Here is a 24,465-nt window from a genome sequence, read left to right on the forward strand (position 1 = left end):
AACCACCTTGTTCTCAGAAGATAATCAAATCATCCCGTTTAACTTTAATGGTCTACAATATAAAAGCAGGAATTGAGAAGATCTGCGCATGAGTGGGCATTCAAATGTATTAGGTCCACTGCACGCTAACTGCAATATAATGGACAAGTGGGCAAAACTATCTAGTGAAAAAAGGTCATGAAAAAGAAAAATAGCAATATAAATGAGGCTGGTCATCTAAAAACTCTGGAATCCAGGAATACTCAGTCTTTCACCAGATCCACGGTTAATGAGAAAAACGGATGTAAAGCAAATTACTTACTTCAATTAGAGAACTGATACTTTAAATCCAATTAAAAATAAAGGAATGTTGGAAAGAAATAGACAAGAAATGTTACTAAGACAAGCTACCAAAGGCTGTCAGAAAACAGAATAAGAATAGAAAAAGCTAGTAGACATTTTGCAGCCTGAAGCTGGTAACTGATCAGGCAGTTGAACCAAGCAGCAATACAAAAGGAAATATAAATGTGTGCAAGACAATCATGCTGATGTCCAACAAATAACAGCAATGAGTAGTCTTACAAGAAGTTTTTCAAAGGAAAGTAGGGGCTGTGAAAACTGAGCAGCTCTTCAAGTTTTATCTCCAAGTAATACAGCAGCAAAAATGAAGATCAGATGTCGAGACAGGGAGAAAAAGAGAGGAATTCTATTAAATACTCCATGTAACAATGGCATTAGATGATTGTCTCTTTTGAAGTGACATCCCCATCCTCATGTGCAAATATGGGAAGAATGGTTGTGGATGACATGGAAACCAACAGAGATATTTTCATCAAATAAAATGAGAACAAGTGAGCAAAACCTTTTTCAGATTATGTAAGAATGACACTTGGTTTGACAAATGTGTAAAAGCAAAAAGCAGGAAAGCTGAAGTATTAAGAAAACATCATTGTGGGAGAAGATCAACAGGGAGTTCATAAATATCTGAAGGGTTAACAATATAATATGAACAAATGAACACAAAACTTAGTAATACTTCAGAGTAATAAAACTAATGTTGAAAAAATGCCTTTGCATCTAGAATTAAAGTTCAAGCCATACATTAGGTTTGCCTTCTTGTTCTAACTTGCATCTTTGTTGCAAATGACTAGTACAAGTATTATTCAATCAATAAGATATGAAAACAAGAAAACTGATTTATGGTCATCACTTGAATACAAAAAAAAGAGCATTTCACAACATTGTACAACCACTGGACTGAAAATGGCTTGGGCCTCTTAGAAATTTACTGTACGTACATGTCTTCAGCTGTGAGATTGCATACTCATCTCCTGATGTCACTGGATCCAAACATTGTGAAAGCTATAACTGTCATGAAAATATTATATAGTTCACTTTCAATGCAGCAATGAGACACAATATATAAAACTAGGGAGCTTTCTGTATTGTCTTGGAAGTGTTTTATGACTTCCAGCATCTGCCAATGATCTGAGGAAAAGCCCTTGTCTATGTTTTTACAGGTAGATTGTAAATGCTACCAGTTGCCATCAATGGTTGTTTTTGGGCCTGGGGACTAGAAGTCAGATGACAAGAAATTATGTCATTCTGCAAACTACCCAGCAGTAATATTTGAGATATTAATTTAAGAAGTCTCTTAGAGAGAGAGAGACAGCATCTTGTATTCTGTCTTGGACCTGACAACAACAACTAGAAAATTCATTCACCACATTTGCCTTGCTCTACAGTGAAGTAAGTTTCTAGGGAACAGTACAATTCTCTTGGATATAGTCAGGAATATAGCAAAGCTTAGTTTAGATATTTTTCTTTATTTATTTGAGACTGCCCTGCAATGTTGTTTTAAGTATTTCCTGTGGTTTTGAACTCTGATGTCACTGTGAATATGCATTAATATTGTCTTGTTCTTTTATTATTATTAAATATATTTAAACCTTTCATTGTGGCTGATTTTTGTAGACATATTTAAGTTCTGAGAGTACCTGCATATTTATTTGGGGACATGGTGCAGTCTCCTCCGAATGGCCTTGCTCTTGGTCAAATTACCATTTCTATTAATGGTAACACTGCATAGTAAGATTGGACACACTTTGTTAAGAGCCTTAAAGTAGCTCATAAAGAGTTGGCTGATGGCAGTGATAACTACCTTACAGTTTGGAAAAAAGGGGCATTGCTAGTAAACCTGTGCCAGCCTTTCCCAGGTGTGTGTGTGTATGTGTCTGTCTGTAAATCACTCAGCTGAGATCTCAACTCTATAGTTGTGCCAGTGGGGGAGTCTTATTGGTGATCTAGAGAAAGAGGGAGAAACCAGCCCCAGACTGACTGTGGTCTCACTGTGCTCTTAAGGAAAATTGCACTTGATGCAGAGAGCTGCAACTGGAAATACTGTGTGTGTACCTTGTCATCCTCTCAGTGTACATCCCCTGCTGGTGCCAGTGGTGAGGACTGAGGCTCCTTGATTACAGGTCCTGTGGTGGGGCATCACATTTATTGGTGGCAGTGGTGGGATCACTACATCACATACTGGGATTCAGTGGTGTGGATACTGAACTTCTGTAGCCTGTAAACAGTGGTTACTAAAGAAGGTATTTGTACTCTCAAGCAGCCACATAGTGGACATTCAGAGTTTCATTATCACAATAGTTTTATTCATTTTTTTGTTAGCTTAGTCAGGGAGAGCATGTAAGGATGTCAGCAGAGGAGTATGGCAACCTGACAAGGATCCAGTTGGCTGAGTTGTGCCAAGACAAAGGATTGTTGCATGCCAACCTGACTAAATCAGAAATTATTGCAGTCTTACTCACAGCTGCATCAGAGACCAGCAACCAGGAGGACAACCAGACTGGCCTTGGGCGATGTACAACTCTCAGAAAATGGACATTATAATCTTTCTACAGAGGACTTAAAAATCTGTCTGGAGTTAAAGAGACTTGAACTGGAGGCCAAATGGCTGGAAATGGAATCAGCAAAAAGACTGCGGCATTTAGAGGCTGAAGAAAATGAGAAGCTGCAGCAGGAGAAACAAATGAAATTAGAAGCAGCAGAAAGACAGACTTCTGGAAGCTGAAGTAAATGAAAGGCAAAGGCAACATGAAAAGGAGAAGCTGACTCTTCATCAGGGTCATGGAGGTAATGGGGAAGGGAATAACAGAATCCCCAAAACAATATTTCTGCCAGATTTTACAGAGGATAATAATTTTGATAGTTTTATTCATATGTTTGAAAGGGTATGTAAACAGTATAATGTTGACCAAGGGCTCTGGGTAGGGTTCCTGACCCCCTTAACTCCATGGTAAAGCTGCAACTGCTGTTTCTCAATTGTATGATACTGATTGCTTAAATTATAACACTGTTAAACATTGTTTATTAGAGTGTTTTAAGTTAACACCTGAACTTATAGAAAAAAGCTTCATGAGCATAGACACAAGGCAGATGAAAGTGTGTATAAATATATTGCTGAGTTAAGCACTTATTTTCATAGGTGGGTGAGTGTGTGCCAGGTCACCACTTTTGAAGGGCTGGCAGACATTTTGGTGAGGGAACAAGCCCTTAGCACTTTGCCTGAGGACGAGAGAATCTTGTTAGCATATAGGAAATGCAATACTGTAGATGAGTTGGGGAACAAAGGAGACCTATACCTAGCAAGCAGGGTATCATTGCACAGAAAAGGAATACCCAGTGCTGCACATGGGTCTAGTGCAAAGGTATGATAAGAATGTAACAAGATTCTTATAACAACTGAAGTTAAGCACAATGGGTGGACCTATGAACAACCCTCCTTCATCCGTGGTTTTATAAATTCATGGATGAAGCAATTATTAAACAACGGAAATTAATTGAAATGTTATGACATTCATACAAAGTACAACAATTATTATATTGCAGAAGAGTTTTGAATATGGTGGTACACTAACTAAATTCATGAAGTAGCTTTTGCCTTGGCCATAAAATGCAACTAGCTTTGAACACAGAACAAGTCATATGCATCTTTATATTCATCTTTACCCTTTTCAGCAAGGCCCTGACATCTGATTACAACAAGCCTCACCTCAGGCTTTGTGCCCACTGAGTGGCGCACAGCTACAGTTATCCCACTCCACAAGGGGGGATCCATCTTGGATCCTGGGAACTACCGCCCCATCAGTCTGACAAGCCTGATCCGCAAGGCCATGGAACGTATTATCATGAAACTTATAAACAAAGACACTGGCAACCTTCAAACACTGGACCCCAACCAATTTGGGTTTGTGAAGGGCCGATATTGTCTCCTGAACCGGATTGACTTCTTTGAATCAGTCTCCAGAGCTGTGGACGAGGGTAAGGTGGTCCACATAGCCTATATGGACCTCGACAAGGTCTTCAAAACCATCCCCCACTCTGGAATCATAGATAAACTTACTAAGCTGGGCATTAATCCCTACGTCACTCGATGGGTTGCCAACTGGCTTACTGACAGAACCCACACTGTAAAAGTAGCCAACTCCAAATCCACCACCAGACAAGTGACAAGTGGAGTACCTCAGGGTTCAGGCCTAGGACTGCTCTTGTTTGGCATCTACTTCTCTTAAGTACGGGCCAACACTAAGGGACTCTGGCTAACAAAGTTCGCAGATGACTGCAAACTGGGAGCCATTATTGAATCCCCAAATGATGTGGATATTCTACAAAAGGGCCTTACAGAAATAGATGCTTGGTGCCAGAGCCATGGGTTCAAGCTCTATGCCAAGAAATGTATAGTTATCCCCTTTGGGGGAAAAAACATGTACCTGTGAATTACTACATAGGTGGCAGTACACTAAACACAGAAAGTGTGATAAGAAACTTAGGGACACAGGTGGACAGTGGTCTCACCTTCAATAACCACATCGCCACAACAGTCAGGAAATCCTTCTATATGGCACACCTCATCACTAAGGGCTTTTCATCCAGAAAAAAACTAGGTCATTGTCCCACTGTACTCATCCCACATTTGATCCATTATAGAATACAATGCCCCGTTTGGTATGTACCTCTGAAGACATATGCAACTGGAAAGGGCGCAGAAATACCTCACTAAAGGAATTACAGGCCTAAAGCAGATGCCCTATGCTGACCATCTAAAAAAACCTCCATCAATACTCTGTTGCATATCATCTACTCAGAGGCAATCTCTGCTTAACATACAAGACCATGTCAAACCCAGAGCTGATGTACATGCTACACTTAAAGAAATCCCAATCCCTCAGAGCCACACGTTCCAGGGATCTAAACCTTGTCATCACAATGAACAAAACATGCTGGAGGGATAGGTTCCTGACCTAGAGACTCCCCAGACTCTGGAACAGACTGCCCATACATGTCAAGCAGAGCATCTCTTTGGCCCTCTTCAAAGGGAACCTTAACGATTGGATGGGAGATAGGAAATTCACCCCAGGGATCACATCAGTCGCTCTGCTAGACAGGGGTACAGGGAAGTAAATATTGTGGGAAGAAATAGCCAGGGAATTGTTATGGCTAGGCTTGTACAGGCCCTAGAGCCGATAGCCTAGTACCAACCTATGAACAAACTAATTTGCCATCCACCTTCCTAGCCTCTTACCAGCAGGACCAGCATTTAGCAAGCACTGTGTAATGGCAGGTGCTTCATCTATCTCAGAATGCATAGCCTGTCATTTACTAAGGAACAATAAAGGGGCAGGTAGGGAAATGCAGCAATGTACCTCTGTCAGTTAAATTCTGGTCATCTTTGGAAACCATCAGTTAATACGTTTTCAGCACAACTGGACTACAGTCAGGTTACAGTCCAAATACAGTCCCTTCACTTAGCTATCAAAAACAGAAAATTATGAAGCTGCATAGTAAAATTATTATCTCACAATCCTCACCATCTCTTAGAAATTGGGTAATTTGCTCTCATTAACCATAAAGAAACACAGCTACTGTTTCTCAGTATAAGCCTTGGCAGACTGTCTACAGACTCCAGCAGTTTTATGCAGGTTTTTTCTAGATCCATACTGTTTGGCCGTAACTGTGCTCCAAACACCTCAAACTGTTGAGTAGTCTGCATATTCTTCTGTATGTTTGTTTTTCTTTTTTGTTTACTGCAGTCTACTTCGGTATTTTGCAATCCCAGTCCCTTAAATACTGCTTTCACTTTCATGAAAAGTTTACATCAATCTGTAAATTCACTGCCATTCACAGAAGAGCCAGTCAAAAACTAGTTCACATTTACTTGCAGAGCACCTACACTGATCTTATCCACTGGAATTTAGTGTTCTATGAATAAACATACTTTCTCAGCAAGCTTGCTAAGCAGCACTTGATCTAAATACTTTACAAATAGTTTTCCTAATGAAGCATCCTGAAAATTACTGTGTGTAAATCCCAGTAACTAACTGTACTGTCGTAAAACAGTTCGCTTGCTTTCTTGGTTCTTCTCTAGTCAAACTAAACACATGCATATGCACGAGCACACATGCACTCACACACACACACACACACACACACACACACACACACACACACACACACGTATAGACACTCCTACGTATACACATGTATATGAATGCATACACACATGCACCTTATTATTCAGCAAACATTAAGAATACCAAGGACCAGTATTCATCATCTACATTTCACATTAATGAGTGACACGTACAGCAATTATTTGAACAGCAGTGAGAAAGATGTTTTCCTTTCAAATTAAGGTAATCTACAGTCCATACAAATAATCATGCAGCAGTATTTACATACCAAAATGATTCTTTGGAACCCAATTGGAGTTTTCTGCATGGCTGGCAAGTGCCTGTTCCACAGCTGGAGGAAGCCTCTTCCAATTAGTGAACTCCAGAGTGAAGTTAAGGGCATCATCACAAACAGATTTAATCCTGCACACCAAATGTGAGGCACAATTTAGAAACTGGTATAGAATATCCTAAATTGTCAGAATAGAAGCACATCCTTCTTAAGTAAACACTACCACCTTGTGACAAAGTTAAAAACTACAACTTGTTTATAATAAATATCAGATGGATTTTTACAATATGGTGCTGTAATTTTCATCTTATAGCAAGTCAGCTTGGAATGTCTGTTATACAAGAAGGTGATCTATGCTTTTATTGTATTCAGTTGTTTAATGTCTTAATATTATGTAATGGACACACAATTAGAAAGGATTACTGTGTGTACAGAAGATCATCTGCTCTCTCTCTCTTTCTGGAACCTGATAATTACATTCTCTGACCCATCAATAATTTCACTTCTGCCTCTGGCAGTTTTCCTACACTTTGAATTATCCTCAAATCTAATATGTTTAAGGAACACTAACATGACAGGTGATTCTTCAAAAGCCCAAATGATAAAAGGTGACAGTCATCTGGACCTCTTGACCTCTTCCTCCAAACAGGGCAGTTAAACAAGTATAACACTAGATTTCTGAGAAAGCCCAGGTTAACAGGTACTGCCACAGAAGATCCACCCTCTCATCCTAAGGAGGCTCTCTCAAGTCCTATCTACAAGCAATAAACCACCTCCCACCCCCACACCACTGTTCTGGGAACCATGTGGTGTACTGCTTTGAGAGAAGGTGGATGTTCTGCTTCCTAGCTCGCACCTGATCAGGGCTGAATAAAGCTTTCAGATGGAAGAACTACACAGCACAACAGAACAGCATTCAGCAGCATCCAAACCTTTTTTTATAATTAAGTAATAATGAGAAAAGGAACAATGAAGAAAAATGGAAATATACAGCACATAGCTCAAAATTAAACAAAAGCAAAATGAATATTACCACCTTTGGATACACTGGATGATGTTAACTAGCCACTTAACACAGAGCATCAGAAAATAATTTCCAAAGTGAATGAATCAAAGAATCTGCAGACAATGTCAACCACTGTATTTGTTTTCTAATCATCTTCATCAGCGGCGCTCACAGAAATAAATTACGGACTTTTATGCACAAAGGTTTGTCCTTCGAGCACATGGACTGCAAATATGAGAGTTACAGTATCCTGCCTACATAACTAAAAAGTTTTGTTACTGTGATGTAGTCAGCATTAAAGTACAACTGCAACAGCTATGGCCCATATATATGATGCACTACATTTCTACTGGATGATCCAGATCCAAGAAAAAAAAAAAAGACAAAGAATGTTAACAGCCCTGCTGAATGAAACACTTCACTGCTGTAATATCTTTCAGACAAAGTACAGACGTGGAAGGCACTCAGCATAACAGTATGACTGACTTTTGCTCTATACTGTCAGTATTCATCACATCAGGATAAAGCTCTGTAGGCACTCATATCTGACCTCTAAACAATGATTCAAAAAAATGTCTGCGATATTTTGTTCCTTTCTGCCAGCTATCCAGAGTTGCTACTGGGGTGTCTTTTGGTGTAGAGAAACATGGCAGGTGGATATGGATTTCAGAAGCTAAGTTGTAATGCATCTACTCTACGGGGTCCTGTTATGACCACACTGAGTACTCTGTACATTTCTGGAAGCCATATACGGAAAAAGACATAAGGCTGTTACAAGGAATTCAGCGGAAAACTACCAGAAGAATCCATAAGATGGAGAAAAAAAGGAATATAATAAGAGGCTACATGTGCTAATGCACTTCTCACCTGAAACTAGAAGACAGGAAGGGGGAGAGTAGTGCATAATCTGATGCATAAGATCAAGTCAAAGGGATGTGAAGGTGTCATTCTGAACACAAACGACATGCAGGGAATGATGGGTAAGAGGCAGCAGATTGCAAGGATTTTTTTTTTTTTTTTTTTTACAGAAGGTTGTGGACCGATGACATGAACTACAGGAATTGGTAGTGGACAGGGAATCCATGGAGGCATTCAGCAGGGCATGACAGGTGGAGAAAACAGCAAAGAGGGAGGTACGAATGAAAGGCACACAGAAGGGTAATTAGAAAGACTTCTTGTACCATCAAGCGACTGCAATGAGTACTAAGAGACCTAGTTAGAACAGCTCTCAGCCTTGAAGCATAAGGATACAAATTTTAATTAGCATTTATATGGGACACAGAAAAGCAGTATTTTTCAAGAAAATGCAAGGAAGGTCAAATTTCACTCTAAAAGCATACCAGGTTAAATGAGTGAGAACCTTCTTACCCTGTATTATAGGGGTTGAAAGCAGCCAAGATCTCACAGCACTTCCTTATTAGCTGCACTCTCCAGCCTATACCTCCGTATCACAAGGTGAGGTCCAAGAGCTGCACTTTACCTCAACACCCACCATGCAGTCACTTACATCCATGTTCACTTCCAACATAACATCAGGACAACAAAAACAGAAAGACAGGAAACAATCAGAAAAAGAGAGGAGGTAGAGGGTGAGAGATTCTACCAAGATAACCAACAAGAAGTTAAAATCAACTGATATAGTATTTTACACAATGGTACTATGATACTGCCAGCCTTCTGTTGTGCTGGTATTCACATATTTAGCTAGAGGACCAAACTATGAATCTAAAAGGAAAGTGAAACCCTTACAGTAAGCATCAAATTTATTCTATTTTTTTTTTTTGTTTAATAGGACGAGAAAGTCCGACTTGGAACAAGCCGATTTTCAGCAGAGACCTAGGGAGAAACACTCCAGACGCATGTCTTTGTAATGTGGAAGGAAACCCACACGAACGCAGGGAGGACATGTAGACTCTGCACAGAAAATACCCTAGCTGAGAATCAAACCGGAGAACCTCTTGCTGTGAAGAGACAACACAAACTGCTGCACCACTGTGCCGCAGTATTTAACCTTCCTCTTGCATAAGAGGGATAACACACTGTAACAGCTAGTAAATGTTTGAACAAAGACCAGGTAGCAGCCTTACAAATGTACGCTGCTGAAATCCTCCCTAAAGAAAACATCAAATGTAGCCACTCCATGATACAACAGGGCTTGTATTAGTATGAAACTGGCTTGCTAACTGAGCTAGTACAATAAAATGCATTACAATTAGCCAAGACCTGGGACTGGCATGCTAGAGACTTGGTAACAAAATCCAACATCGGTAGTTCAATACATAGCACACACACCTTTACCATTAGAAAATCAAGATTGCAGATTCTCTCCTAACACCAAGTGCCTGGGTTTCCCTTCCAGTACTGACAATGCAGTGCAGCATGAGGAAGGTGCTGCTCTCCTCAGTGTGCCATCCTTTGGCTGAGACATAAACCTGAGGTCCCATCTTCCTAAGTTAGTGGTAACTCGGGTGGATGCAAGACATCCTGTAACACGAATAAATATCAGTGGAATTTCCACCATACTCTGGCAAAACTTTTCCTAGTCAGTATGAATATTACCTTGGGTCTTCCATGAAAACCGGCCACAAGTCTAGTTTAGCTAACCTGGTCAATAAAACATATATAAATGAATGAGTAAAATAAGTAACCAGGTAACTGCAAAATGCCTGCTTAACTACTGGGGGGAGGTGCATTCTGCTACACACACACACACACACACACACACACACACACACACACACACACACACACAAAAATACAAACAGAATGCGTTGTCCTACTTGGTCCTCAAAATATATGCCCAAAGCTGTACCTGAGGAGCTGTGCAGTGCACATTTCTTTTTTTTTTTTTTTTTATATACAGGATTTAAGGATGAGAGATGATGAGAAAGGCAGCAGCATCTTCTGGTTAAGGAAACATCTAACATCTCTTTAGGCACAAGGCAGAGACTTGTGAATATGACACTACCCCTTAAGGAAAACAGAGAAAGGCTGACAGTAAATTAATGACAGCATCTATTAAAAACACGTTGCTCTACCAGTCAAGAATATCCCTGTCTACCAATGCAAACATATTAAGGAATAAAAAAAAAGTCTGAAAAGAGCTTTTCTACAAAAGAAAACCAAGACCTTTCCTAAGTGCCTTAAGATGAACAATGTCCTTCAAGAAAGTTTCAACAAAGGAAAGAAGGGAGTATAGGTTCCCAAGGAACATAAGCTAATAAGTTAGAACAGAGCAATATGACTGAAGAGCAAGGCAGTCAGAGCTAAGTAAATAAGCCAAGTAGTGCAAAAATGTACAACTTTGTCTGCACAGGAGAAAAGCTTCTCGAGTTACATCAAAATTTTAAATCTGTTTGATTTGGAAAGGTGCATTTCCTCAGATTTTTTTCTCTTTTCACATAAGGCTGGAAGAAATGCATGTTTCTTAGGAAGCAAAGCATTAGCCATCGGGCTGTCTGCTGAAGAATGGGAAGGAGGGACAAATATATTGATCCTTGTATTAAAGAACTGGGCAGGCTGGCAAGCACAAACTGGGAATCTGTCATTAACAGAAAAAAATGGATCAGATAATTTGTGAGCAAGACTTCTGCAGTAGCCAGCTGGTCTTCTGCTATGCTAAACTGGGCAAAAATTCTCTTCTGTTTCACACTTAGGGGCACACAGACTTCCTAGTAGTTTACAACATAATCAATGTATGTGCACTGGTACCAGGACTGGAAAAAAGGCAGTCTAGAATTCTCAAATGTGGAAACATTCTTACCACAGGTCTAGGCCAGGCTCAAGAGGAGGGTGCCTCCACTGTGGTAGAAGGAGAAGTAGTAGTCCACAGAAAACACAAAAACTGACAGGCCAAGTAAAAGGAAGGAATTGTGCTACTGTTACTATTACACAAGAAAAGCACAGTTGTGTGCACTTACCATAAATGTAGATGTTCAAGTTTATTCACTGCTGCAGTCATCACATTTCGGTTATCCCTGCCACGGTAGCCCTCGGCCTGGCCGAATACCAGAGGCTTAGTATTTCTGCGTTGGTTGCTGTTGCTTCAGGACTGACGTCAGGTCATCAGTAGTATAAAGTAAGGAGGCCGACATCATTATACTCAGTTTTTCTTCCCCTAAACCTGTCAGATGGCCCCAAGTAGGAGCCAGGTTCTGGTGGAAGAACACCACCAGTAGAAAGTAAATACCAAAACATCCCTGTAAGGAGTGAGGGAAAGAGAGACAAGGGGGTGGAGGGTGGGAAACCAGGACTGCAACAGTGAATACACTCTAACAGCTACATTTATGGTAAGTGTACACAAACTGTACTATGTTCTTCATGTTTCACTATTGCAGTCATCACACTTGGGTTGATTCCCAAAGCTGAAGAAAAGGGTGGAGGCAGTCAAGAAGACTGGGGGCTGGCTAGAATGCCCTGCAATACTGCGGTTGCAAAGCCTGCTCTGGATTTGGAGAAGACAGACAGGTGGTAATGCTTGGTGAAGGTATGAACAGAACTCCATGTTGCAGCCTCCAGGATATCCCTGGTAGGGACCCCTCTGAGAAAAGCTGCAGAGGTTGAGGTTGCCCTGGTGGAATGTGTCCTGACCCCCTCAGGGGGCGGATTCCCGTGGTATTTGTAGCAGAAATGGATACAGTGTGCTATCTATTTGGAGATTGTTTGTTTTGATATGGCCTTGCCCTCTGTCCCTGCTGCAAAGCTGACTAGCAATTGGTCAGTTTTCCTAAAAGATTTAGTCCTATCCAGGTAGAATCTGAGCTGTCTGTTCACATCTAGAGAATGCAAAATCCTTTCCCCCTTGTTTTGTGAGTTAGGGAAAAAGGTGGGCAAATGAACTGATTGGTTGAGAGCGACACTGGACACCACTTTAGGCATGAAAGTTGGGTTACTCCTGAGGGAGACCCTGACACATGAAAATGATGAAGGGCTCTACTGTCATGAGTGCTTGTAGCTCTGAAACTCTTCTAGCTTAAGTGATAGCCAGAAGCAACGCTGTTTTCCAAGAGAGGAATTTTAACTCTACTGAAGCTGTAGGCACAAGGGGGGGGGTGGTAGTATGAGCTTTTCCAACACAAAGTAAAGGACCCAAGCTGGGGTAGGAGCTGTTCTGGGTGGCCTTAAATTGTTAGTCCCTCTTAGGAACTGTTTGACGAGAGGGTGAGAAAATAGAGGCAGCTCTGTGCTGTAATGAGCAGAGATGGCAGAGGCATGAATTTTAAGAGAAGAGAAGGAAAGGCCCCTGTGTAGTAGGTTTGCTAGGTAATCCAGGATGAGAGGTAGGGAAGGCTGTGCTGTTTCAGCTCCTTCAGCCTGGATCCACGTGCAATACCTTTTCCACTTGTCAGCATAGGAATTTCTAGTGCTGGGGCATCTGGCCTCACGTATAACATCCAAGACTTGCTTGCTTAGACTGGCAACTGGAGGAGAGGTCAGGGAATAAGCCAGGCTGCCAGGTTCAGGGTCTGCAATTGTGGATGCATTAATTCTCCGTTCTACTGGGTCAGGAGAGTTGGGATCTGAGGTAGGTGCCATGGTGGCAGGGGTGACAGTCTACGCAGCAGTGGGTACCAGTGCTGGTGTGGCCAGTCTGGGGCAATCAAGATTGCTCTTGGTTTTTCCTCCCTTATCTTGAGTAGTACCCCTTGAAAGTAGAATAAGAGGGGGAAATGCATAGATTGAGAGGTTTACCCATTGGAAGGACAGGGCATCCACTTTCCAGACCTTGCTGTGAGGTTCCCTGGTGCAGAATTTGCTGAGCTGGTGATTGTTATGGGAGGCAAAGAGGTCCACCTGTGGGGTGCCCCATTTCTGGGTTACAAGGCTGAAGGTGTTGTGGTCTAGCTGCCACTCATGTGGGTCTAGGAGGTTTCTGCTTAAGTTGTCTGCCAAAGAGTTTTGGGAGCCTGGCAGGAATTGGGTTTGCATGTGAATTTGCATGGCTAAAGCCATGTGCTAAAGGGTCATGGCGAGCCTGCAGAGGGAATAAGAGTGAGCTCCTCCCTGCTTATTGATGTACCACATCACTGTGGTGTTGTCTGTTTTGATCAGTAGAGGCCCTGGGGAGAGTAGGGGTCTGAAAGCTGTGAAAGTGTGCTGAACAGCTAGCATCTCTTTCTGGTTGATGTGCAGATGTATTCGATTTGGGCTCCAATGGCCCTGAATGCATCTGCCGTCCAGGTGTGCACCCCAGGAATAATCTGATGCGTCTGTGGTTAGGGTCTGGGCAGCGTGGGGTTGTGAGAAGGGAAGACCCTTGTTGTGGTTGCATGCTGCTGCCCACCAAAGAAAATCTTTCCTTAGACAGGGTATCATAGATATAATAGTTTCCAGGTCACGAGAGTGTTGACACCAAAAGCTTTTTAGGTACCATTGAAGTTTCCTCATATGCAGTCTGGCATATGGAATGAGTAGACTACAGGATGCCATGAACCCTAGAGCGTGCAGGATTTTCCTTGCTGATAACTGGGTTCTGGTGGCTAGTTGAGAGAAGTAGCCTGTCAGGTAGGCTTGCTTTTCTGGAGTAAGAAATGCCATCTGGGATGCTATGTCCATGCTTGCTCCCAGGAATACAATTTTTTGAGTGGGTACTAGTTTGGATTTCTTTTCATTTATAGTGTACCCCAGGGAGGTCAGTAGATGCTTTACAAAGGCCAGGTGCTGTAACAGCTTTTCTTGTCTGCCTGAATCAGGCAGTCATCTAAGTTGGGGTAAATTTGAATATTCCTTTGTCTGCAAAAAGCAATGGCTGGAGCCAGGCATTTAGTGAAAATTCTGGGAGCAGTGGATAAGTCAAAGGGAAGCGCAGAGAAAGTACAGTTGTGTACACTTACCATAAATGTAGATGTTCGAGTGTATTCACTGTTGCAGTCATTACATTTGGGTAACCTGATGGCAGGTTGCCCTCAGTCGGCCTGATCAACAAAGTTTTGGGTCCTGCGTCGGTTGCTGTCCCTTCTTCCACGACTTCAGGTCGTCAGGGGTATAAAACATGCAGCTGATGCCATTACATCAGTTTTTCTTGCCCCAGATGTCAGGTGTCCCCCAAATGGGGAGCTATATATATATATATATATATATATATATATATATATATATATATATATATATACACATACATACATATAATTTAAAACACAAAACATGTACCTCCAAACAAAATCTAATACACCAAAAAGGCTGTTAATCATAGTAAAAGAAAGGAGAGGTACAGTTAGAGAAAAAACAGGGGGCTGGAGGGAGGGTAACCAAGACTGCAACAGTGAATACACTCGAACATCTACATTTATGGTAAGTGTACACAACTCTACTATGTTCTTCGTGTTTCACTATTGCAGTCATTACATTTGGGTAGAATCCCAAAACTATGGTTGGGAGGATGGATTCATACAGCACTAGGAGCAGCTATAAGGCCCTGCAGGACAGCAGTGGCAAAGCCAGCTCTGGATTTAGAGAAGGGAGGTAAATGGTAATGTTTGGTGAACGTATGAACTGAGCTCCAGGTAGCAGCTTCTAGAATGTCTCTGGTAGGAACCCTCTGAGAAAGGCTGCAGAAGTAGATGCAGCCCTGGTGGAATGAGATCTGATCCCCTTGGGGACAGGTTTACCATGGTGCATATAGCAGAAACGAATAAAATGGCTTATCCATTTGGAAATAGTCTGCTTTTAAATAGCCTTTCCCTCTGCCCCTGCAGCAAATGCCACCAATAGTTGTTCAGATTTTCTTAGAGATTTTGTCCTGTTTAAGTAGAATCTTAGTTGTCTGTGTACATCCAATGAATGCAGAATCCCGCTCACCCTTGTTCTGTGGATTGGGGAAGAAAGTTGGCAGATGAATGGTCTGATTAAGAGCCCACACTGGATACCACCTTAGGCATAAAGGATGGATTGGTCCTGAGAGCCACCCTGTCCGGATAAAAAATAATGAAAGGCTCCACTGCCATAAGAGCCTGTAGTTCTGAAACCCTTCTAGCTGAAGTGACTGCTAAAAGAAAACCTGTTTTCCAAGAGAGAAATTTTAGGTCCGCAGTAGCAGCTGACTCAAAAGGAGGTAGGATGAGTTTTTCCAAAACAAAATTGAGGTCCCATGCAAGAGTTGGTGCTCTCCTGGGAGGTCTTAAATTTTTGGCCCCTCTGAGATACTGCTTTAGCAGAGGATGAGAGAAGAGGGGAGGTTCTGTGTTGTAATCAGCTGAAATGGCAGATGCATGGATTTTTATGGAAGAAAAAGATAGCCGCTTGTGAAGCATTTCAGTTAAGTATTGCAGAATCTGAGGAATATTGGGAGTTGCTGTGCTTATTCCTTGTGTTTGGTTCCAGGCACAGAATCTTTTCCATTTGTCAGCATAAGATTTTCTAGTACTAGGCCTTCTAGCCTCCAAAATGACATCCATCACAGGTTTGCTGAGAGATGCAACTGGTGACATTAGTTAATTAGCTATGCTGCAAGATTCAGAGTTTGGAGCTGAGTGTGCAGAATTTGATAGTTCTGCTGAGACAGTAGATATGCTGTCTGAGGCAGGTACCATTGAGGAAGGTGCGACATATTGCGTAGGAGCGGGTACCAGTGTTGGCGAGGCCAGTCTGGAGCAATCAGAATCATTTTTGTTTTTTCCTGTCTGACTTTTAGTAATGCCTTGGAGAGCAAAGGCAGAGGGGGGAAAAGGCATAGACTGATAGGTTTTTCCAGCTGAAGGATAGAGCATCCACTTTCCAAGCTTTTTTGTGATGGATTCTTGTGCAGAATTTGTCCAACTGATAGTTCTGGGGTGAGGCAAAAAGATCTATGTCTGTGTTCCCCCATTTGTGTGTCAACATACTGAAGGTTTGTGGATCCAGTTTCCATTCGTGTGGGTCCATAAGATTTCTGTTTAGTTCGTCTGCCAAAGCGTTTTGCTTACCTGGCAGGAACTGAGCTTGTAGATGTATTTGGTAAGTCAAGGCTGTGTTCCACAAAGACATGGCTAGTCGGCAAAGGGGGTAGGAATGGGTACCCCCCTGCTTGTTTATGTACCACACGACTGTGGTGTTTTCCATCTTTATCAGTAGTTGTCCTGGATGAAGAAAGTCCTTGAAGGCTGTCAGAGCATTCTGTACAACTAGCATCTCTTTCTGGTTGATATGCAGGTGCATTTGATTTGGGCTCCATTCGCCCTGAATGCATCTCCCTGCCAGATGTGCCCCTCAAGCATAATCTGATGCGTCTGTAGTCAGGTTTGGGTGGCAGGGGGTGGAATGAAAGACAGTCCCTTGTTTTGGTGATAGGCCTCTGCCCACCATAGGAACTCTTGCTGCAGGCAAGGAATAATATGAATTATTGTTTCCAGGTTGTGACAATGTTGACTCCATAAGCTTTTTAGATACCACTGAAGTTTCCTCATATATGCAGTCTTGTATATGGAATTAGTAGAATGTAGGAAGCCATGAACCTCAAGGCCTGCAGAATTTGTCTTGCAGATAACTGGGTTTTTGTGGCCACTCGTTTGAAGTCAGTCATCAATTGGATCTGTTTTTCTGGCATGAGGTAAGTCATCTGGGCAGCTGTATTCAAGCTTGCACCAAGGAATGTAATTATTTGAGAGGGTACCAGTTGTGATTTCTTTTCGTTTATGGTGTACCCTAAGCAAGTTAGAAGCCTTTTTACAAAATGCCAGATGCTGTAGAAGAGTGTCCTTGTTTTCTGCCTGAATTAGACAATCGTCCAGATAAGAATAAATTTGAATGTTTCTTTGTCTGCAAAATGCAAATACTTGTGCCAGGTTTTTTGTGAAGACCCAGGTGCAGTAGATAAGCCAAAAGGCAGTGCAAAGAACTGGTGATGCAAATAGCCTGCTTTGAAGAGGAGGTATCTTCTGCAAGATTCCCTGATTGGGATATGCAGGTAAGCCTCTTTTAAGCCTAGAGTTGCCAACCAGACATCCTTGCATAGCATAGGCAGTAACTGTTGTAGAGTCAGCATCTTGAACTTTGGACTGTCCAGGAATGTATTTAGAATGGATAAGTCCAGAATTGGATGCCATGATTTGTCTTTTCTGGGTACCAGGAAAAGTCTTGAATAAAAACATTGCCCCTTTTCCTTTTCTGGTACTGGTTGAATAGCCCCCATATTCATGAGGGACATAACTTGCTTCTGGGCCTCTATCCACTGATTTGGAGGCAGATCTGGCCATCCATTTTGGATTGGCAACGTGTGGAAATGAAATCTGTATCCCTGGGATACTATATTTAAAACCCACTTGTCCTGGGTAATTAGATGCCAATTTTGTGCATGAAGTGCTAGTTGTCCCCAAAGGGGCCGCCAGAAGATAAGTGCTAGGAGATGGCAGAGGAAAGTCATTGAGACTGTTTACCGTAGAGAGGTGCCTTGTTACTTCCAGATTTGGAGGTGGTGGCACCCCACTGTTTTGTTCTGTAAGTTCCTTGTGACTGAAACCTGGAGCCTTTGGAGTGTCTGGGTTTGACCTGAGTGACTCTGGTGGGTACTGGAAAGGACCAATTCTTAGTAGGCCAGTGCCTACTAAACCTGGGTGGCTGCACTTGTAGGAAATCTTTTACAGTTTGCATAGATTTAGCTTCGTCTTCCATCGTGTTATTCAAATAGACTGTCCTGTTGCAAAGGAGCATCCAACAATTTTGCTTTAACATGATCAGGCAGATTTTGCTCCTTGAGCCAAGCATGCCTTCTTATCACAGATACAGTTACAGCGGCCCTGCAAAAGGCCCCCAAGGAATCAAAACCAAATTGCAAAGTATGCTTTCCAACTTGTTCAGCTAAATGCAATAAATTCTGTAACTCTTTATTTTCCACACAGTCAGAAATCAACATAATTTTCTGTTTAACTAAGCCCATGACATGTTGCTGATATTTAAGCATATGAAATTGACAGTTTAAAGCCCTGATTGCAGACGTGTAAACCTTCTTACCCCATCTATCCAGCGCCCTTGAGTCTCTATCAGAAGGGGTAGGATTTTTAGAAGTAGAAGCCTTAACACCCTTGGGACCCTAAGAAATAGTTTCAGGGTCAGCAGTAGGTTTTTTAAAAAGGAATTTGTGGGAGTCAGGAACCCTGTAATATCTGTCTGGCTTACTAGGAGCCGGAGGCAAGGAATCAGGAGCCATGCTGGATTCTGAGAAAACATCATCAACAATGTCTAGAACAGGGGGTATAGCCAAAGGCCTATGCTGAGGAAAAAGAAGGAAATCCCTAAGCCTCTTTTTAGATTCTGAAAATTCCTGACTCTCCCAATGAAAATATTCCCTTAAGGTATGCAAAGTTTCTCCAAAAGAAAAATCCTCAGGAGGAGAAGCAGAAGGGATGGATTCTTCTGCATCAGAGTCCTCATAAGGAGGAATAGATAATTCCTGATCAGAAGAAATGGAAACCTGATCTGAAGATTCATAATCAGTGCCTTGCCTAGGCCTAGGCCTCTCAGCAGGAGGGGGTTGGAAACCCCTGATCAAGGTAACTAAATCCTTAGCCATTTTGATCATTTGTTTTTTAGGCATAGGGGCCTGTGCACGTGGCCCAAGCGTCGTTTTTTTTAGACATAGAAGTTGATTTTGGCCTAGGTTTTGAAGACGGCTTTGGTTTAATATACAAATCTTTAGGCCCGAAAACACCCTCAGAAGCCGGTGCCTGCTCAGCGGCTCCAGACCCATCTAAGGTAGAGACATCCGCGGGTTCAATACTTAGTGTCTCGCGGCATACCAGACTCCGAATGGGTCTCAGTAGAGGCCTGTGAATCAAAAGTAGCGGGTATCATGGGCTGCGAAAGCGCCTCACTGAGTACAGGCGAACCGGTGACTGGCTTAGGAGAAGCTTCGTCGTCGGTTTTGGACCTCGACGGTCTGTCTCTGTCTTTTTCTTTGTGTTTTTTGTATATTCCGGTAGTCGGATTGCTAACCGACGACATTTCTGGATAGTTAAATCTTGAGCCAAAATATTTAGATGCAAAAATATACTGATGCTTAATAGTGCGTTGGTTAAATTTAACACAAAACCGATAGCAAGGCACGTTGTGGTCAGGGCCTAGGCAAGGAATACAGTACAAATTAAAATCCTTATGAGGTATTTGCTTCCCACAAGTTAATACAATTATTAACTTTTACTGACATCGGTAAGGAGCAGGAAAAAGTTTCCCCAATGGGGGACTTAGCTTTAGTCTGAAGACTTCAGTTCTGAAACTTGGAAACGAAAATTTCAGCAGTTGGCCGACCAGCACTTGTGAACTGCTTCTGCTTCAGGCACCGCGCTGCAAGAAAGACTGATGAAAATGGCGTCGGCTGCATGTTTTATACCCCTGACGACCTGACGTCATAAAAGAAGGGACAGCAACCGACGCAGGACCCAAGACTTTGTTAATCAGGCCGACTGAGGGCAACCTGCCAGGAGATTACCCAAATGTAATGACTGCAACAGTGAAACATGAAGATCATCTGCAAAACAACTTGGTGACCCAGTAAATGAAGTGAGCGTTTGGACTGGTGGCAAAGACCTTCTGGGTATGGTACGTGTAGAACAGAGCGTCTGTATACCTTTAAGAAGCATTTCCAGATGTAGGCACATGCATATAAATAGTGAGCATGTGCAGGCAGCAGTGCCATTTTGAGAGAACAGCCAGAGTGTTAACACATGTGAGTGTGGTAGTCAGTCTGTTTATAAGTTTAAGTTACAAAGCCTCATTCCTGATGTGTTTTTGTGTAATAAAGCTGCTTGAACTGAACTCACAACCGTTTGTCTGTTTTATCCTGACCAGAAGAGCAACATGGTGTCAGAACTGGGATTGAGAGTGCAACTTCTTCAAGCCATGCGGTGCAGACTTGAAGGTGAAGGCAGACTGAGCTGAGTGAGTGAAACAGAGCTCTAAACAATCAAAAAGGGCCAGAAATGAAGGTAACCAAAACTTGCACAAATGATTTATTTTGCAATTGCACAAATGATTTATTTTGCAAAGAAAATGAAATGGAGCATTCATAAGGCACAAAACACATCTTAATTAAACAAAATGTTTGAAACCATGACATTTGATAAAACTAGCAGAGATATTCATATGGGGCTCAGAATTACCTTTGGTTTGCATAAAGCGCATCTTTAAAATAAAACTAGCATAAAAAGTATAATGAGCATGATAAAAGGTTAAAAGGGCATAATGAGCACAATCAAGGGGCAAGATAAGATTAAAAAGCAAGGCAACTGCACGTTTTTTAGTAAAAGACTGGACAAACTACTATTTTGCATTGACCGAAGCCATTCAAAGTACAAGTAGAGTTTTTCAAAGTATCTCTGTGAGTGCAAAGTGTTTGCACAGTGTGTGCTTCATTACAGTGCAATTATTTTAGAGAGTCTGCTGTGTGCAACGTACAGTTATATTGCAAAGTGCAGTCAAAGTTCAGCCATTTTGAAAAATGTCTTGTGCTGTGTACATTTATTCGCACAGTGCCATTTCAAAGCGGTTCTCACACTGTACAGCGTTATTTCACAAAGTACAGCCATTTTAAAGAGTTTCTGTGCTGAGTACAGTTTATTTGCAAAGTGCATTCATTTCGAAGTGTTTCTTACTCTGAGCTTCTTTTGCTGTGTACAGTTTATTCACAAATTACAGTCATTTCGAAGTATTTCTTACAGTGTTAAGGAATGGTTTCATAAAGTACAGTGATTTTAAAATATTCTTGTGCTATGGAGACTTATTTGGCAAACTGCAGTTGTTTCAGAGAGTCTGTTGTTCTACTGGGCATAATTACAAGTTCTGGCATATTTATGTGCATGTATGTTCAGACATAATTCCAAGCACCTTCACTACTGTGTTGATATAGCACAGGCATTTTGCAGACTCAGTCTACTTGTGTTTGATCATAATATAGCAGAGAAATGGAGAGTACTTGAGCAGGAATAGAATATTTTCATACAAGCAGCTTTTTCTGACAAAGATGCACATACAAGGGCATGTATTTTACTTAACTTAGCTGGGTCAGAAGCATCTAAAAAAGTGTGTTCATTTGTGTATGCACCAGAAGTATATGCAGGGGTTGGGGAAAACAGTCATATTGTTGTACCGGCTGAATCAATACAGGGCCCCGAGTGCTTAAAATGTAAATTTAGAGAAATGCGCAACCCCCAGACAAATGTTACATTAGAGAGGCACTTGTTTTATAAAAGAGACCAAAAGCCAGGTGAAACTTTTGCAGCTTATATCACCAGCTTGAGAAATAAGGCTAAAACTTGCAGATTTGGTGATTTGAAAGATGAGTTAATAAAGGACAGGCTTGTGTGTGGTGTTAATAATGCTGCAGTAAGAAAGTTTTTGCTTCGTGGCAGTGATGGTCAAATCCATGAGCTCACAGAAAGGCACACAAGTATGCTTGTGACAAGAGCATGGTTTCAGCAACCTCTAGAGCAAAAGTAGACAGTATGCAGCATGTGGCTAGCAGATACAGGCCTAAGCTCATGGCAGCTACAACCCCTGCAGGATTCCATGGGAGGACCTGTAACTTTCTAGTAAGTTCCAAGACTAGATCAGTAAAAAAGACATGCTCAGTGCAGTACAAGGGTGAGTCAGCAAAACCCAAGTCAAGACATATTGTTAACTGTTGTTATTGTGGAGCCAATCATGAGACTAAAAGAGAGAAGTGCTTAGCATTTGGTCAGCAATGCCACTTTCAAAAGCTTTGTAGATCAAGCAAGCCTCATTCAATTATTAAGAAACATCACTCAAAAAAGCAAGTTGATCATGTAGAGACCAGCAACTCTACTTTCTATGTAGATGGTGTTATCAGTGGTAGGTGAAAAGGTTAATGCAGTAGATTTGCTGGCAAAGAACAAAGTATTTTGTTCTGTCCTGATCAATGAAAGCAAAAACGATGTTCCGAACAGCCAGAGGTAAAAAACAGTGAACGCACTTTATTCACGAAATAAAACAGCGTAAAACGCTGTTTTATTTTGTGAATAAAGTGCGTTCACTGTTTTTTACCTCTGGCTGTTCGGAACATCGTTTTTGCTTTCTTTGATTGTTTTAGTGTCCTGATCAATGGTAAAACCACAGAGCTCAAGCTGGACACTGCTTCAAAGTGTAATGTAATGTCAGCAGAAACATTTGCTGAAGTGAGAGTTGGTGAGCAACTTAATTTGGTTAATTGTGTGAAGCTTGTTGTTTATGGAGATGAAGAGATTCAAACTGAGGCTCAGCAGTGCTTTCATGCTATTTGGCTGGGAACAGTTACAACTTGCAATTGTTATGTAGTCAAAAGACCTGAGCAGTCATTATTAGGTCTCAGAGACAGTTTAAGAATGAAACTGCCTTCTTTTACCAAAGTACATCATGTAAGCAAATGCCCCAATTTCAGTTTCACTGCTATTTTCTCAGAGTATGCTGATGTTTTCGAAGACAAGCTAGGCAAACGTCTAGTTGTGTACTCCATAAAAGTAGACCCAGAGGTTAGTCCAGTAGTCAGACCGGCAACGAGAGTTCCAACAGCTATGCAGGATAAGGTTAAGGTCCAGTCAGACAAAATGGTGCAGCAAGGTGTGGTTTGTCCAATCACAGAACCAACTGAGTGGGTGTCTTCCATGGTAGCTGCTCATAGGAAAAATTCAAATGAAATCAGAATATGCATTGACCCAAGAGACTTGAACAAGTGATGTTTGATTGCAAATCTTCACTACTGGCTACGTCCAGTACACCCCATTTGGTAGATACAGATTCCTCAGAATGCCTTTTGGAATAAATTCTGCCAGTATTGTCTTTCAGCATGCAATGGAGCAAATTTTTTTGGGCTATCCATGTGCAATAATAGTGGATGATTTACTGGTTGAAGGCAATGGTGAGCAGAGCATGACAGAAACCTCAGGAAAGTCCTGGACAGAGCTCGTGAAGTGAACTTGAAGCTCAATCCTCTGAAGTGTAAATTCAGACTACCAGAAGTTACTTATGTAGGTCATTTATTTACCAGTACAGGCTTACGACTAGACCCTTCCAAGCAAGCAGCTATTCTTGAAATGCCAGCTCCAGACAATGTCCAAGCTTTACAGAGTTTGCTTGGTATGGTTAACTATTTGGGTAAATTTATCCCTGATTTACTGAGTTATCAGCTCCTTTAAGAAAGCTGACATGCAAAAATGTTGCCTGGTAATGGTTAGACCACCAACAAAGAGCATTTGATAACCTCATCAACCTCTAGTCACTATCTTATAGAAGACTTTGAATTCATCTCCAGCAAGACTACAAAGAATGATGCCCATATTACAAAAGTATAATTTTAAAATGGTCTATACAAAAGGTAAACTTCTTTATCTGGCTGATATCCAAATCACCTAGGAATAACACAGAACAGCCTGATGTAGATAACGTTGACTTGGATTGTCATGGAAGTGTGTAATATTTCTACCATGAGACTTGATGAGCTGTGAAATCATACAGAGACAGATCCTATTTTGCAAAAGCTCAACCACCTCATAGGTTCATATGCTCATAGGTATTTACTAGGCTAACAAACACAATGGCCTTTTAATGCCTAGCCATGCATTCCAAAATCTTTGACAAATTCTGATTGATTCTGTCATCAATGTAGGATGGCCATCAAAGCAATCCTGTGTACCACTAGAAGTACTACCTTATTTTCCATACAGAGATGAGATGCTGCTGGAAGATGGTATAATTTTCAAAGGTCACAAAGTTATTGTTCCTACTTCCTTACAATGTGAATACATTCAGATTTTGCATCGTGGCCTCCC

The 24,465-nt window shown here is 41.6% G+C and overlaps 1 protein-coding gene across 1 annotated transcript in view; it reads right to left on the reverse strand.

The window, feature by feature from the left end:
* ASB3 (ankyrin repeat and SOCS box containing 3) overlaps window positions 1-24,465 on the reverse strand; it is a 1,155,430-nt gene that overhangs the window by 175,440 nt on the left and 955,525 nt on the right. The window contains exon 8 of the mRNA XM_044055058.1: window positions 6,730-6,863. Coding sequence (XP_043910993.1) covers window positions 6,730-6,863 — 134 coding nt within the window. The remainder of the gene's footprint in view (window positions 1-6,729; window positions 6,864-24,465) is intronic.

The sequence above is a fragment of the Protopterus annectens genome, chromosome 1.part2 (assembly GCF_019279795.1).
Source record: "Protopterus annectens isolate FY-2018-M chromosome 1.part2, PAN1.0, whole genome shotgun sequence".
Classification (NCBI taxonomy): Eukaryota; Metazoa; Chordata; order Ceratodontiformes; family Protopteridae; genus Protopterus; species Protopterus annectens.